The sequence below is a fragment of the Lycorma delicatula genome, chromosome 3 (assembly GCF_047948215.1).
Source record: "Lycorma delicatula isolate Av1 chromosome 3, ASM4794821v1, whole genome shotgun sequence".
Lineage (NCBI taxonomy): Eukaryota > Metazoa > Arthropoda > Insecta > Hemiptera > Fulgoridae > Lycorma > Lycorma delicatula.
In genome coordinates, this window is record NC_134457.1 from 154,869,169 (window position 1) to 154,882,877 (window position 13,709).

Consider the following 13,709-nt stretch of genomic DNA (forward strand, 5'->3'; position numbering starts at 1 on the left):
CTTTCAGCTAAATATCAGGCAGTGATTTTACATGTGTAATAGCAAAAAGTAAATTAAAAAATTTACTTAAGTATAAATTGTTATGCAAAGGAATATATTTTTTTATCTTATACATAAAAAAATAGTATCGGTTATTAAGAAAAAGAAAAGCATTAATATAAACATAAAATATAAATGTAAAATTTTGAATAATTATTTTAATTTGATAGTATAGTGACCAATACACTGTCCAAATAAGCAGGTCACTGATTTTCGACTACTTTATTATTTATTCATTCATTTGCTTTTTTTTTAATGTCTACAATGTTTGCAAGTAGGTACCTATTTAATATCTACTACTGTCTTTGTTGCAGACAAGTTTCTGAAGTTTCATCTCATATTGTGTATTATTCATAACATAATTGCTACATTTGAAGTAAAATAATCTTATAAGTGCATTATGAAAAATAGAAAATGTCATTCCTTGTTTGGTTTTTTTTCAGCAGTTTACCCACCAGGAGGAATGCTAGAGATGAGTAACGGTTATCCAAATTCATCGTCGCCGGGGCTGGGAGGGTCACCATCACCAGGTCCTCCTCCTGGCCACCATTTACAAGGGAAACCTCCGCCTCCTACAGGACCGCCAAAACATTCTTCACCTGTTCCACAAAGAGCCAATCTCAGAGTTGTAATACCTAATCCTCATGAAGAGGTGCTTTTAATCATTTCATATTGATTAATATTAGTTTTCTTTTTCTTTAAGAAATGAAAAACTTTTTTTTGTATTTATTATATTTTAAAATGAATTTTCTTTTTTACATTTCTCTTTTTTTATTTCGATAATAAGTAATTCCCTCTTTGTCAAAATAATGTACATTTATTTATATGTTTAGTATTTGTTAACTAATGTTTGTAGTGATAGTCTTTAGAATATAAAAATCAATAGATTTTAACCTAAAAATTGAGAATAATAATAAGTTTCTTCCGTGTCACCAGATTGCTTCTGTTGACTTCCTGTAATCATTTTCATTAACTTACTTATTCCATGAATTTCCAAAATTCATGAATTGGAATCTAAGATCAATTGTTGGGTTAGTTGTGATGATTTTGGTGATATATTTTAGCCACATGTTGTCCTGTATGTAAGTTATAAACATTACCAGCTTGTGAATGAACTGATAATGAGGCTTTATAGAAATGAACTTAAGAGTTTAATAAAAAACTGTTAATCATTTTTTATTGTGTTTAACTTTTTTGTTTTAAATTGTTATATCTTCTGGAACTACTTAGAAATCATTGATGGACATTAGTCCATTGATTACTTTTTCATACTGTCTATAATTTTACTTATAAAAGATTAGTGACAGGACTTGTATACCAACCATTATTACAGGTACATTGTTTGAAGTAATTGGTGTAACTTTGTACTACATACAGTTTAATCTTTATTTAAACTATCAAGAATTCCATATTGTTGTAACCTAGTCTATGATCATTTAAATTAATTCTAATTTATTTTAATATATATATATAATCGTAGATCATTGTATAAAAGTTAGTTGCATCATATTATTATTACAATAAAGATATGTTGTACTTATCATTCAATAATTAAACAAAATTTTTAGTAAAGGAAACGCTTAATGCTGACAATTAAAACTTTTGTAAGTATTAGTTGGCAACCTTGTGAAGAGTGTTAGTCAGCTATTTGATTAATATCTATGTAAATTTAACCTAAAGTCTTAGTTACAATGGTACGTCTGCTTGATGAAAGTACTTTTGAACAACAAGAAAGATCCGAATCACCAGGCCGAACCCAGCCACTCTACCCCTGAAGGCCCTGTGACCGGTAAGAAACTGAGATAAGTACTTGTTAGGGGAACATATCAGGCACCAAGCTTCTAATGTAGGGAGAGATCACGCATATATCACCCATCAATAGTCCCATCCCATCTAGCAGCCTTTTCTGCGACGTATTGAAGGTGCCTTTTGAACCGAAATTTCTCATCAAGGTACACCCCAAGGTACTTCTGAACCTGAGTAGTTTATTCAATGGCCTAACATCAATACTCAAACTTGCTGACTCTCCACCAAATGGCCTTTGAGGAGCTTCATCGTGATATTTTTCGGGCTGAAAGTCATCTTGTGTTGATGAGCCCACACAGCTCAAGCACCCTGTATACATGAGTGGCCCTGAGCTCGATCTCCCTTCATGAGCATCCTTCAGCCAGCAGAAGACCGTCGTCCGCATAGGCCACAACAAGAAACCCACTGGGCAGCCTCAGACACAGAAGAAAATCAAACTCCACCACCTTCATGAGAGGACCCAATCACTGCCTTGGGGACAACCCTTATACAGTGTCTTCCCTACTTCATGGAGCTACACATCCTGATAACTGAAATAACTTTTCTGACACCTGCAGTTCATTTTCAGTGCATTCTTGGCTTTGTAACTGGAAAATAGCAGAAGGCCATCAAAAATTGTTAAATGCATTGGAAATGTCTATGAAGATCACAAAGAATATTCCACCTCACTGACCAACACCACACTCATCACATGAAGTATGGCATCCTCTGTGCGTTTTCCGGGGCAAAACCCGTACTGGTTTTCCATCAGTAACCCATGCGAGTCCAACTTCTCATTTATATGAATATACAACAGCTTCTCAAAGACCTTGCTAATAACCGGTAGCAATGTCAGGGGCCGATATGATGAACTAACAGTCAGATCCTTGTTGCCATCCCTTAAACAACAATTTTACTATCCCTTTCTTTCAACACACTGGGAAAACCCACCAAACAATAATTTATTAAATACACATGTGATAATTCTCATGTTAACTACAACTGAACGAACAAGGAGCTCAGCCATCAGTCCATCAAAGCCAGGTGCCTTACCTCTACCAAGACTACAGATAGCCTGATGTACCTCTGCCTCAGCAATCTTCACAGATAATGTATCTCTATGAAACAGAGCAACTTCACACCGTGCTTGAATTTGGTATGCAATCTCTCCAGTTTCGCTATCACCTGGGAGGAAATCATCGAGTAGTCTGCATAAAATTTCAGTGATATCTGAAACCACTTCCTGCTGGATCGAGAGAGCGGACAGAAAAACATCTTATCTATGTTTATGTCCTAGAACCCTATACACAACTCCCCTATACACGTTCCTCATTCACAAAGGAACGTCACGAGTCCCTCTTACCGTCCTAAATTCACCAATAAGAACTGCCCACCTCTCAGGATCACCCTTACGTTGAGAGGCTGTCTGTAAATGACAGACAGCTTTCTTCATTTTAGATAACTCCTTATTCCACCAAGGAGCCAGCCTCTCCCGACCTGAACTGCAGGGAATCGAGTTCTCAGTGACATTGATAAAAGCCGCTGTTAACACCTTCGCCAGGTCCTCTAGACCAATCATGTCCACACCCTGATCTAAAACACAAAGTCTGGCTGACAAAAGATCGACAAACTTCTTACAATCCGCATGCCTGTGCAGAAGCCGACACCCCCCCCCCCCCACCTCCACCACGCTCAACCAGAACGTTACATCAGTAACGATCATGCGAACCACCAACAATCTCATAAATAATTAACAGATGATCGTTTGAGCAATTGTCAGCCAATCGCTTTTTACATACATTGGCAGGAATACCAGTGGTAACATCAATGTTCGTTCCACCAAACAATCGACACCCACACATCATACTCACATAGGTGAGCAACTCACCAGGTTCATTTAAAACCTGCATACCATGTCAGGCTATAAAGCCCCCAACCAACTCACCACTAACATTGGTGACTTAGTGTTGACGTCTGCATCAATGAGGATTGGATTCGGACCAGAGAATCTGAGAATCCTATCCCAGGCCTCAAGATGATGATCAGGAGGGTCACGGTATTGAAAATATTAACTTGCAACATAAAGATGGAAGTTAGGAATATCCAAATTAACGACAAGCTGATGCTCATTCATCAGAAACAGTGTAGGAATGTTGTAATAAACCATCCAAATTCCTACAAAGAGCAACCTCATTAAGTAAGCTCCACCTAAACAATATATGCACCCTGTGCATTCAACTGACCAAAACTAATCCCTTCAATTGACTGACTGATGCCCTTCATTTTCACAATGTGCACAGACCACTATCAATTGTTTACATTTCTTGGTCATATGACCATTGGCACCACTTAAAGCAGCACCAGACATTCCTTTCGACATTAAGTATTCTCTAACCCTTCACAAAGAAAAGTTGATGAATAACTTGCCTTGTTTCACGAAGCTATCAAGAATCTCAGGAGTAATCTCATAAATGCCATGATAAACCTCTGCCTTATACCTACCCGATTTAAATAGCAACCGACATCTGGCCTTGAAAGTGACCTCATCTGACTATTTTGCTGCCTCAAAAGAATCAGAGCTCATTCTCAGATCATTATTGTACTGTATACAATAATCAGATCGATAGATATCGTATATGATAACTCTAGGGTGCCTCAGTCGTTTTGGAGCAATTCTCATGTTGGATGCACCAACCTCTAGAGAGTTCGAAATAACCTTCACAGTCTCCTTGTCATCTGCGACAACGATCAACTCTTTTTGAATCTCTGATATTCCAAATTCTCAGGTTTGGCCTCTTATCATGCAGGACGACATGAAAGTCATCCTTCATGTGCTAGTCTATGCTGCAGGCCCTTTATTTACAAACAGGACCTTGGGTTTCCAACTAGATAGTAGCCTCACGCTTTCCTTTAAGTACTTCACTCCATCGCTGTGGTTGCTTTAACTGTGGCACCCAAGTAGATACATTAACAACCTCCGTAACCACGAGGCTTAGTCATAACCATCTCATAACCATTCACCAAAGCAATCATGATCACTTTAAGCTCCTTAATTCTTTCTCATCCAGCTCATGTAATGTCTTTTTACTGGTCCTACTGTACCCCTCTAACACATGCAGTGCTGTCGTATAATGTTCATCATAAGCTCTTAAAAGAGGACTGGTGCTCCCAGTAGCCCTCCGGAAATCTTGGATCATATAGTTCTTATTCCCATAAGCAGGGACCCCTGATAGTCCAGCTCTCAGCCCCTTGTCACTGGACAATGATGAAGAATCATCATGCTGAACCTCTCAGATACCATATCACCAGAAGGTTTTACCTTTCACACATCTTGTTCGTATTCAAAACAAACAAAAAAATTTAACAACAGATAAATTAAGTAAGTATAATAAATGTAAACAAACCAGAGCCAATGACAGGCTAGCAACAAATCAACAAACAAGATGTCTACCTAGTAACAGATATCTGAAACAAAATATTAAACAAAGGAACAAAACAACACAAAAAATTAAAATATAATCCATCACAAACCCAATCCCAGTAAGGGTGGTTAAACAAAACAACCACTTACTAACCAACCTAATGACTGGTATAGGCTACCCACCAGTAAAAATCCTTAAATATTTAAAAAATCCCAGAGTCACATCTTAAATTATTAGCACAAAACACAAATAGTCAAATTTGCAATAAAAGTGTAAAAAAACATCCAATAAGGATGAATGGCGTAAATTTTAAACGTTGTAAACAAAATGCAAATTTTACAGAGCCAGTGAAAAACATAACTAACATATCAGTGTTTCATGTAGAACTTAAGTTTTAGCACAACTCATTCCAACATTCAAAACAAACGAACTACCGTAAGACTTGTGGAAGGTCGGGTTCCCAGAGAGCTTATCATTCATCACAAAGGTGAGAGATTTCGCATTTGCACCTAACTCAAAAATCTTTTGAATGACAAAGATGATACATTTTGGACAGGATTTTAACCTGTGATGAAACTGGATACATCATTTTGAGCCACAGTTCAAGCATCAAAGCATGCAGTGGAAATACCCTGAATCACCTGTCTATAAAAAATTCAAAATGCAGCCATCAGCTGGTAAGGTCATGTTAACCATCTTTTGGAGTGCTCATGATCTGATTTTCTGTGATTATTTGGAGGAGCAAAGCACTATCAACAGCCTATAACTCGTTCAAGAGAAAATGTCTGGGATGGCAAAGGAAAGGTGTGCTTCTTCAAGACAACGTTAAACTTTATACAGCACAACTGACACTGTTAACTATTGGCATAGTGAGTTGGGAGCTCCTACCTCATTCTCCTTATAGCCTGACGTTCCCCTTTTGGATTTTTATCTGTTTGGTCCGATGAAAGAAGCTTTGCGTGGCATTAACGACAATGAAGAGGTAAAGAAAAAAGTACAAAACTGGCTTCGAGATTAAGGTAAAGAATTCTTTGCTGAGGGGAAAAGAAGACTTGTAAAAAGATGGGACGAGTGCAGAGAAGTTGGTGGGGATTACGTGGAAAAGTAGACAAAAAATTTTATTTATTTAATAAACCATTTTTGCTCTACAGCTATTTGTCTTTTTAATTATTGAATGATCCTTGTAATTTGTTGTAGTTTACTGATTTTAGGTATGCTTGTACTAAATACTTTCATAAATATTTCAGCAACAGTCAGCAAGTGTAGCTACATCATCGTTAAATACACCAGTTGTTGCGCTTCAGACTCCAGTCCTGAGTTCATATCCAGGATTATTCACAGACTTGACAAATTCAGATATGGGTCTAGCCTCTGCATTAAGCTGGACTTCGTCTATAGCTCATTCGAGGTAAGCGAGCTTGGCTTGCATTATGATACTATTACAATTTTTTTAGTTGTTAGTGCATTAGAATTCTTATTTTTTGATTACATGTTTAAAATTAGATCCATGGACATCACTAAAACAAAAAAAAAATCCTTTTTTTCTTAATCTTTAGTAAATTGTAAATGTTCTTAGAGTGATCTTGTATCGCTAGGCAAAATTCTGTTGATAACATAAAGATGAGTGTGTAGGCAATGAGACAAATTGTTGGATGTATCTATCATAAGACAGTATAGGACATGTAAAATAGGTATACTCAAATAAAGTTCTTCTACATTTATAATTGAATTCTCAAAAATCAGAAAGCTATTATCAAACATTTTATGGTTATTTTAAATTTCATGTTGTATCACGTAACTTTTGACTAATTGCATCAGCCTATACTGGAGAATAGTAATATAATGTTGGGTTTAGAGACAGTGAATAGAGCATATAGTAAATGGGAAATAATAAAAGCACTGAACTTTATATTTTTTTTAGATTTTTAACATTAAAATAAATTTTATTGCTCATATAATAAATGTAATTATAATATTACAATTTTTGTTTTTCCTTTTTGATAGCATAAAACTCTTGTTCTTTAATTTTCAATCCATTGTTGGCCACAGTAGCTTTATTTCTTCCAGTTATTTGGTTATGTTGCAGTTTCATTAAATTTTCATAAATGAGAGGGCTATTTTTTATGTAGGTCTGTTCTTTATCTTTAATACAAATAACACTAGTAAAGATATTGTCAGACTTCTTTTTTATTTCATTTTACACTTTAAGCTACTTTTCTACATAGTTACTTTGTTTGTTTCAACATTTATTATAGTGTTTTACCAAATTGATTATGCCCGTGTTATAGAAATCAGCCACTTGTGAAGACAACCATTCTTTAATGTTTGTTCAATGATATGGTTGTCTTCTTCATCGATATCAAGCCACTGACCGCCAATAAACTCCTTCATGTAGCGGAACAGGTTGTAGGCTTGGCACAACGTCTGGTCTATATGGTGGGTGATGCATTTCTTCTTATCCGAAAGATCTGATTCTAGAATTTGAGCAGCAGAATGAGTAACAAAACTTCAGATGACAGTTAGCCACACCGCTTATTGCATGCTGAAGCTTCATCAAGGTCTCACAGCAGAGTTTATTGTTGTCCTTATGGGCATAAAATCAACTAACAGAACATCATATTTGTCCCAAAACACATTTACCATAATCTAGTGTATTGACATTGTCTGGCTTTCACATTGACTGGAGATGTGGGTGTCACCATTACATTGACTGCCGCTTTGATGCTGGAGTGATGTGAGAAACCCACATCTCATCCCAGTGACAGTGCAGTCCAAATTTTATTTCCTTCCTTAGTGTTTTGGGTCAAAAATGTTAAAGCACTACTTTTTTGGTATTCTTCAGAAAGCAACCTAGGAACCCATCGCAAGCACAGTTTTTTGAACTGCAAGATCTCAGAAACAATTTTGTATAGTACTGATCTTAAAACTTGTAATATCAGTGACAAAGTGGAAATTGTGAATCGCCAGTCATCACAAATTTTTGCATCAACTTCACACATGAAGTCTGCTGTTACAGGTCACCCAGTTTCGGTTCATCATGGATGTTGTTCCACCTGTCCTTGAACAGCCTTACCCATTTATACACTTTGCTGCCACACATTTAATTAGGCCATAAACCTTATATATCTGTCAATGAATGTCTGCTACTGACACGTTCCTTGAGATCAAAAATTGAATCACAGACCATATTTCACAATTGGCAGGCAGCTCAATTATTTGAAACCGTTCTTTACAATATAAACTGTACACAGTGATACAATGACTGCAAATGTGCAAGGCATGCCAGGGCACATGTGTGTTTCGACACCTGTACAAAATTTACATACCTGCAGCCAGTTGGACCTTACTTGAAAAACACACTCGTATTTTAGTTATAATTGTAATCAAAAGTCATATCTCACATGTTTTGTTGATATGAAGGTAGAATTTTTGGTGTTTATGGACTCAATCAAGTAATGATCTGAGTGCATAATCTAATCAAGGTTAAATATAGGAAGAGTTTTTGTGTAAAACTTTCAGTGTTAAAGGAAGGTGCTGAGATCTTGCTCCCATGAATTGAATAATTTGATAGTTCAGAGTTGTAAGTTATGTTAGGCGATCCTTGTCAGAAGAGCCCATATGAAGGCGATCGTAGGTTGTGCAAATTCACTGATGGAAATGTCTGCTGAGGTATTTACATCAGTGGCATTCTGAGAGGCCAAACTGATAACTGTGTTTTGTTATCAATTTTAAGAGTATCTAAAACACCACCTCTGGTAAACATCAGTGCTAGGTGGTATGGCAACTGAGAACATCACAAAATGGGCGTCTTCTACTGGGGTCAGGATGATACCTTAATGGGTTTAGAGTTTTGTAACTTTTTGATCACCCAGTATATTTTTCATTATTTGAAATAACATAATACATTTATATAAACTGAAACTGAAACATTTATATAAACTGAAGTTTAGAAGTTTACACCTTTTTTTAAGTGTTGAAAATAAAGACTTTCTGTCTGCATTACAAATTATTTATTTTTGTATATTTACAAAAAAAAATTGTTGTTTATATTTTAGTGTCATTCACAAACTACAGCAACCAGAATTATCAACCACTTTTAATAATCCTTTCATAGGGTTAAAAGAAATAATTATCAGACCCCATTCCGATAGTCTATTTACAGAATAATAATAACATTGTTCTGTTAGTAGTTCCCAACTATTGAATGTGATTTAATTCCAATTTCTACTATTTTCATCATACTATTTAACAATTTAATGAGTATATTTTATATTACATATTTTTCAGAACTTTGTATTATATTTTTTTTTAATATTTAAAATTTTATAGCAATAACTTTTTAAGAACTTATATGAATGATTCCATGATTGTGCTTGATTTATTATTTATTAAGAGGGGTTGGATTTTTGCTTGATTGCAGTTTAATTTTGATTGTTCTTATTTCAGTGGTCTCCCTCATTTAGGAGTGAGTAGTTCACCGCCACCTTCATCACCTTCACCAAGAACAGTACGGATCAAAAGTGAACCTATATCCCCTCCAAGAGATCACACATTGAGTCATCTATCGCATCCACTGTCACATCATCTACCAGGTTTGTTGAACATTCATTTTATATTTTAATTTTTTTTTTCATATTTTCATATCAATTATAGTTAGTTAATGGATTAACAATTTACCATTATAAGGCATTGTTATTTCTTCCTAAATGACTTTAGTAATATACATACTTTATTCATAATGATACCAATACTACATGATATATTCATGTTATTTTACTTTTAAAATATTTTTTATAATTCAAAATACAAAACAATTATGCTTTGTCAGTAATGTTTATAAATTTTATTTGAATTCTAATGATATTGAGATTTAAATTAAAGTAATTTAATTACATGACTACACATGTTATTAATATTCATTTTAATACACTGATGAGGTTGTTACTTAGCTCAGTGATGATGTGTAACTACACATGTTATTAGGGTCAGATTGTGATGAAATCTTTTTTTAAAACAGGCTAAAAATTTTCTCAAGAATAATCTTATCGTATAGAAGTTGTAGAGTATTTTTATTGTTTCTTTACAACAGTTGTCAGAATCTAGCCGTGTTTCAGATTTATCTCTTGAAGTTTGCAACATAACAGAATTAGAGTTGTCTTATTAAAGATTATTCCCACATTTACCCCTTAAATGATACTCCCAACTTTTTATTTTACTGAATAAAGGTAGACCATTAGTAAAATGTTCAGATCTACAGGCTGACCAAAATGATTGTTCTGCCTAAAAATGAAACAAAGTCTTTATTGAAGAGATTTAATTTAGCGTCATAATAACATTTTCTTAAGTGAATTACAGTTTTTCTGAACGAGCTAAGTTCTTGAGTTACTTTAACTTTGTGAATGTAGCTGACATTTTTTCAAATTTGTTGGCAAAAAATTATCTCTACACTATAAACAACTACCAAATAAGTTTCTGGAGAGGAGTAGTTTTGTTGACATCTTTTTGATAACAAAAATATCTCGTTTATCATACTAGAATGAGCTTGTACACCAGTAGTGTATGAACATCTTTGTCTCCCCCTGCAATGAAGGTATTAGAGTACCAATTTATTAACAACTTAAATGAAAAATAATGCATTTATTTTGTTGATTGATTCACATGATTGTTTAGATATCTAGTTCAGCTTTTTTTTTTCAGGATCCATAAACTAGTGTGTCCTTTTTTAATTTAATAATGTAGGCAGAGTGTACTTGACCATGAGAGAAAAGGCCTAAGGTAGGATGTACATGTGACTGCTTGACCCCAAATCAAACAGATAAAATTAGGACTGACATTATTTTAATTGGGAGTTTCACAAATTATTTTTATTTTACCCAATACTACTTAGTATTAAATATTACTGTTATAAAATTATTTAAAAAATGAATAAATTACATATGGAATTTCATTAATAAAGTGTTATTAATTTACATTTTCTTTTCTTTCGTGCATTACATATAAAACTTGAGCAGATACTTGCAGAAAACTTGTTTGTTCATTTCCAGTTGAACAGGAAGTTATCAACATAGAGTGGTTATACTATAGTAAATAAAAATTATTAAAAACTACATATCATTATTTATCAAATTTATTTCTAATTTTACCATACACTATCCGACAAAAAAAATACAAAAAAGCCAGTGTGCATCAAATTAAGTAATATATGTGTCTTATAACATGTCTGAAAAAAAAATTTGCAAGTACTAGGCATTGTTTGCATTGCACAAAGATTTTTTTTTTAATTACACTAAAGCATTGTAATCTAAACCTCTTGGGACCAGGGCCCTTTCAGATGACAGATCAGTAAATTAAAAACATTGATTTCATTGTGTTAAAAATTAAAACTTTTTACTTCAAAATCATTTCCAATAAACTCTGTTATAAATACAGCATCAATAAAACTGTAAAATAAAAAAATACATACAGTACAAACTACAGTACAGCATTTTGTACAGTGTATTCTTTATGCTGTTCTGTACTGCTCTGTAAAGCTAATTTAAAAAAATACATAAAATTTTGAACATACAATAAACCTACCTACCATTGATTAACACTTTTTTGAAGAATTTATATTGTCTGCTCCAAGCTGAAACCCTGTTTTCTCACTGCTAGAGACAAGCCTTTTCTGCCATCGGTGGTTTTATATTTGTAGCATTCTCATTCTCTTCATCAGAAGAATCTGTTTCGTGAACATGATGTTTGTTTAATGACACAACTATCTCATCTTCGGTTAGTAACTGAAAACCAGGATCAGCTTAATCCACCTTTAATCATTATTAACTTCTTTGTTACAATTCTCAAACTAAGAAATCTTCTATATTGACTGCTGAATGATTTCAATATCTGCTTCTTGATATTCAATATCAGATTTATTTTCCTTGTTTAGTGTTCATTATTAACTTCATTATTAAATCATTATTAACTTCTTTGTTACAATTCTCAAACTAAGGAATCTTCTATATTGACTGCTGAATGATTTCAATATCTGCTTCTTGATATTCAATATCAGATTTATTTTCCTTGTTTAGTGTTTGATTTAAACACTTAGCTCGTTTTAGAGTGTTTTTACATTGTCCCAGGCACTTTCCTTCAAGTTAAATTTTTTTATTAACTGTTGGAATCTTACTAATTTAAAGTAAATAATATGTACCAGAGAAAAGATTCTTGATATAGCCATTTGAATATTTCTATAACACTTTGATGTACTGGTTTGTTGTATACTGGTTACGCTAGGTAGGATGAACATAGCCAGAGGATCAATATCCTCAAGCCTGATGTAATGAATCAGCTAAAGGATATGCAGAAGTGTTGTCTAATAGCAGCAATACAGGATCACTAATTTTATTTTCAGGTTTTCTTTCCTTCACTGAAGGAATGTCATTAAACCATTCAGTAAAATTTTCAATGTCTATCCAAGCATTTGTCTGATGTAATTCATATTAATATTTTTGAAATATGTTGTTTTCTTGGATTTTCCTATAACAGTTAATTTCAATTTCTGGGAACCACTTGCATTTGTGCACGTCATACTTATAACACATTCTTTATTAAGTTTGAACCCAGAAGTATATTTTCTGTTTCTGGACACTAACTTTTTTTTTTGGAAGAGTTTTCCACTTAAACCTGATTTCATCAGCATTGTAGATACATTCAATGTTTTACCCTTTTTCTTTTATAAGCAAAAATTGTTTCTTAAAATTATCAGCACTTTCAAAATTAGTAGAAAGTTTTTCACCTGAAATATCTAGGTGACATATGCCATGTCTCGATTTGAATTCTTGCAACCAGCATGTGTCATAGCTTTTAAGTGTGGCTTGCCTTGTGAGTTTTTCATTCATTATAAGTGCCTTCCCACAAATAATAGGCCCTGATAGATTTACCATTGCTTCTTTGTTGCACAAACCACGTGTACACTGCACAATCTAACTTGTGATTTTCAGCTGTTTTCATTCATTTTCTGACGACAGTACCTTCAAAAGATTCATGTTTTCCACCATAAGAACTTAGCATAATTTCACTTTTTTTTATCGGTAATCATTGATCTACCATCATTAAATTTGGAAGCCAATGCATTAGCTGTTTCTCCTTTCTTCAGATGATAAATCTGAAGAAAGATTTTATTTGTAGTTTATTGTTTATTGACAACACCACTCTCTTTCTTTTTGAAGAAATTGTAAAACAGTTAAATTAAAAGTTTTAATTCTTGGGCACAATTAAAAATTAAGAAGCACTAAATGTTTAAAAAATCAAAGACAGTATAAAAACACTTGAAAAACAGTGCAGCAAACAAATGCAGTACATAATGTGAGTTCACTTATTAACAAGTACAAACTAAACAAAACCTTGTGTGGATGCTGCTGATGTTAAATGATAACATTGGTGACTCATAAATTTCTGTTGGGACAAATTCTTTATCAATGGAAG

The 13,709-nt window shown here is 33.8% G+C and overlaps 1 protein-coding gene across 5 annotated transcripts in view; it reads left to right on the plus strand.

The window, feature by feature from the left end:
* The window catches only part of Mef2 (myocyte enhancer factor 2), a 362,113-nt gene that overhangs the window by 340,216 nt on the left and 8,188 nt on the right, over nt 1–13,709 (plus strand). For 4 of the 5 annotated variants that reach the window (XM_075360828.1, XM_075360829.1, XM_075360831.1 and 1 more), the window contains 3 exons: nt 483–691; nt 6,494–6,654; nt 9,693–9,838. In XM_075360828.1, coding sequence (XP_075216943.1) covers nt 483–691; nt 6,494–6,654; nt 9,693–9,838 — 516 coding nt within the window. The remainder of the gene's footprint in view (nt 1–482; nt 692–6,493; nt 6,655–9,692; nt 9,839–13,709) is intronic. The other variant, XM_075360832.1, reaches the window with a different exon arrangement.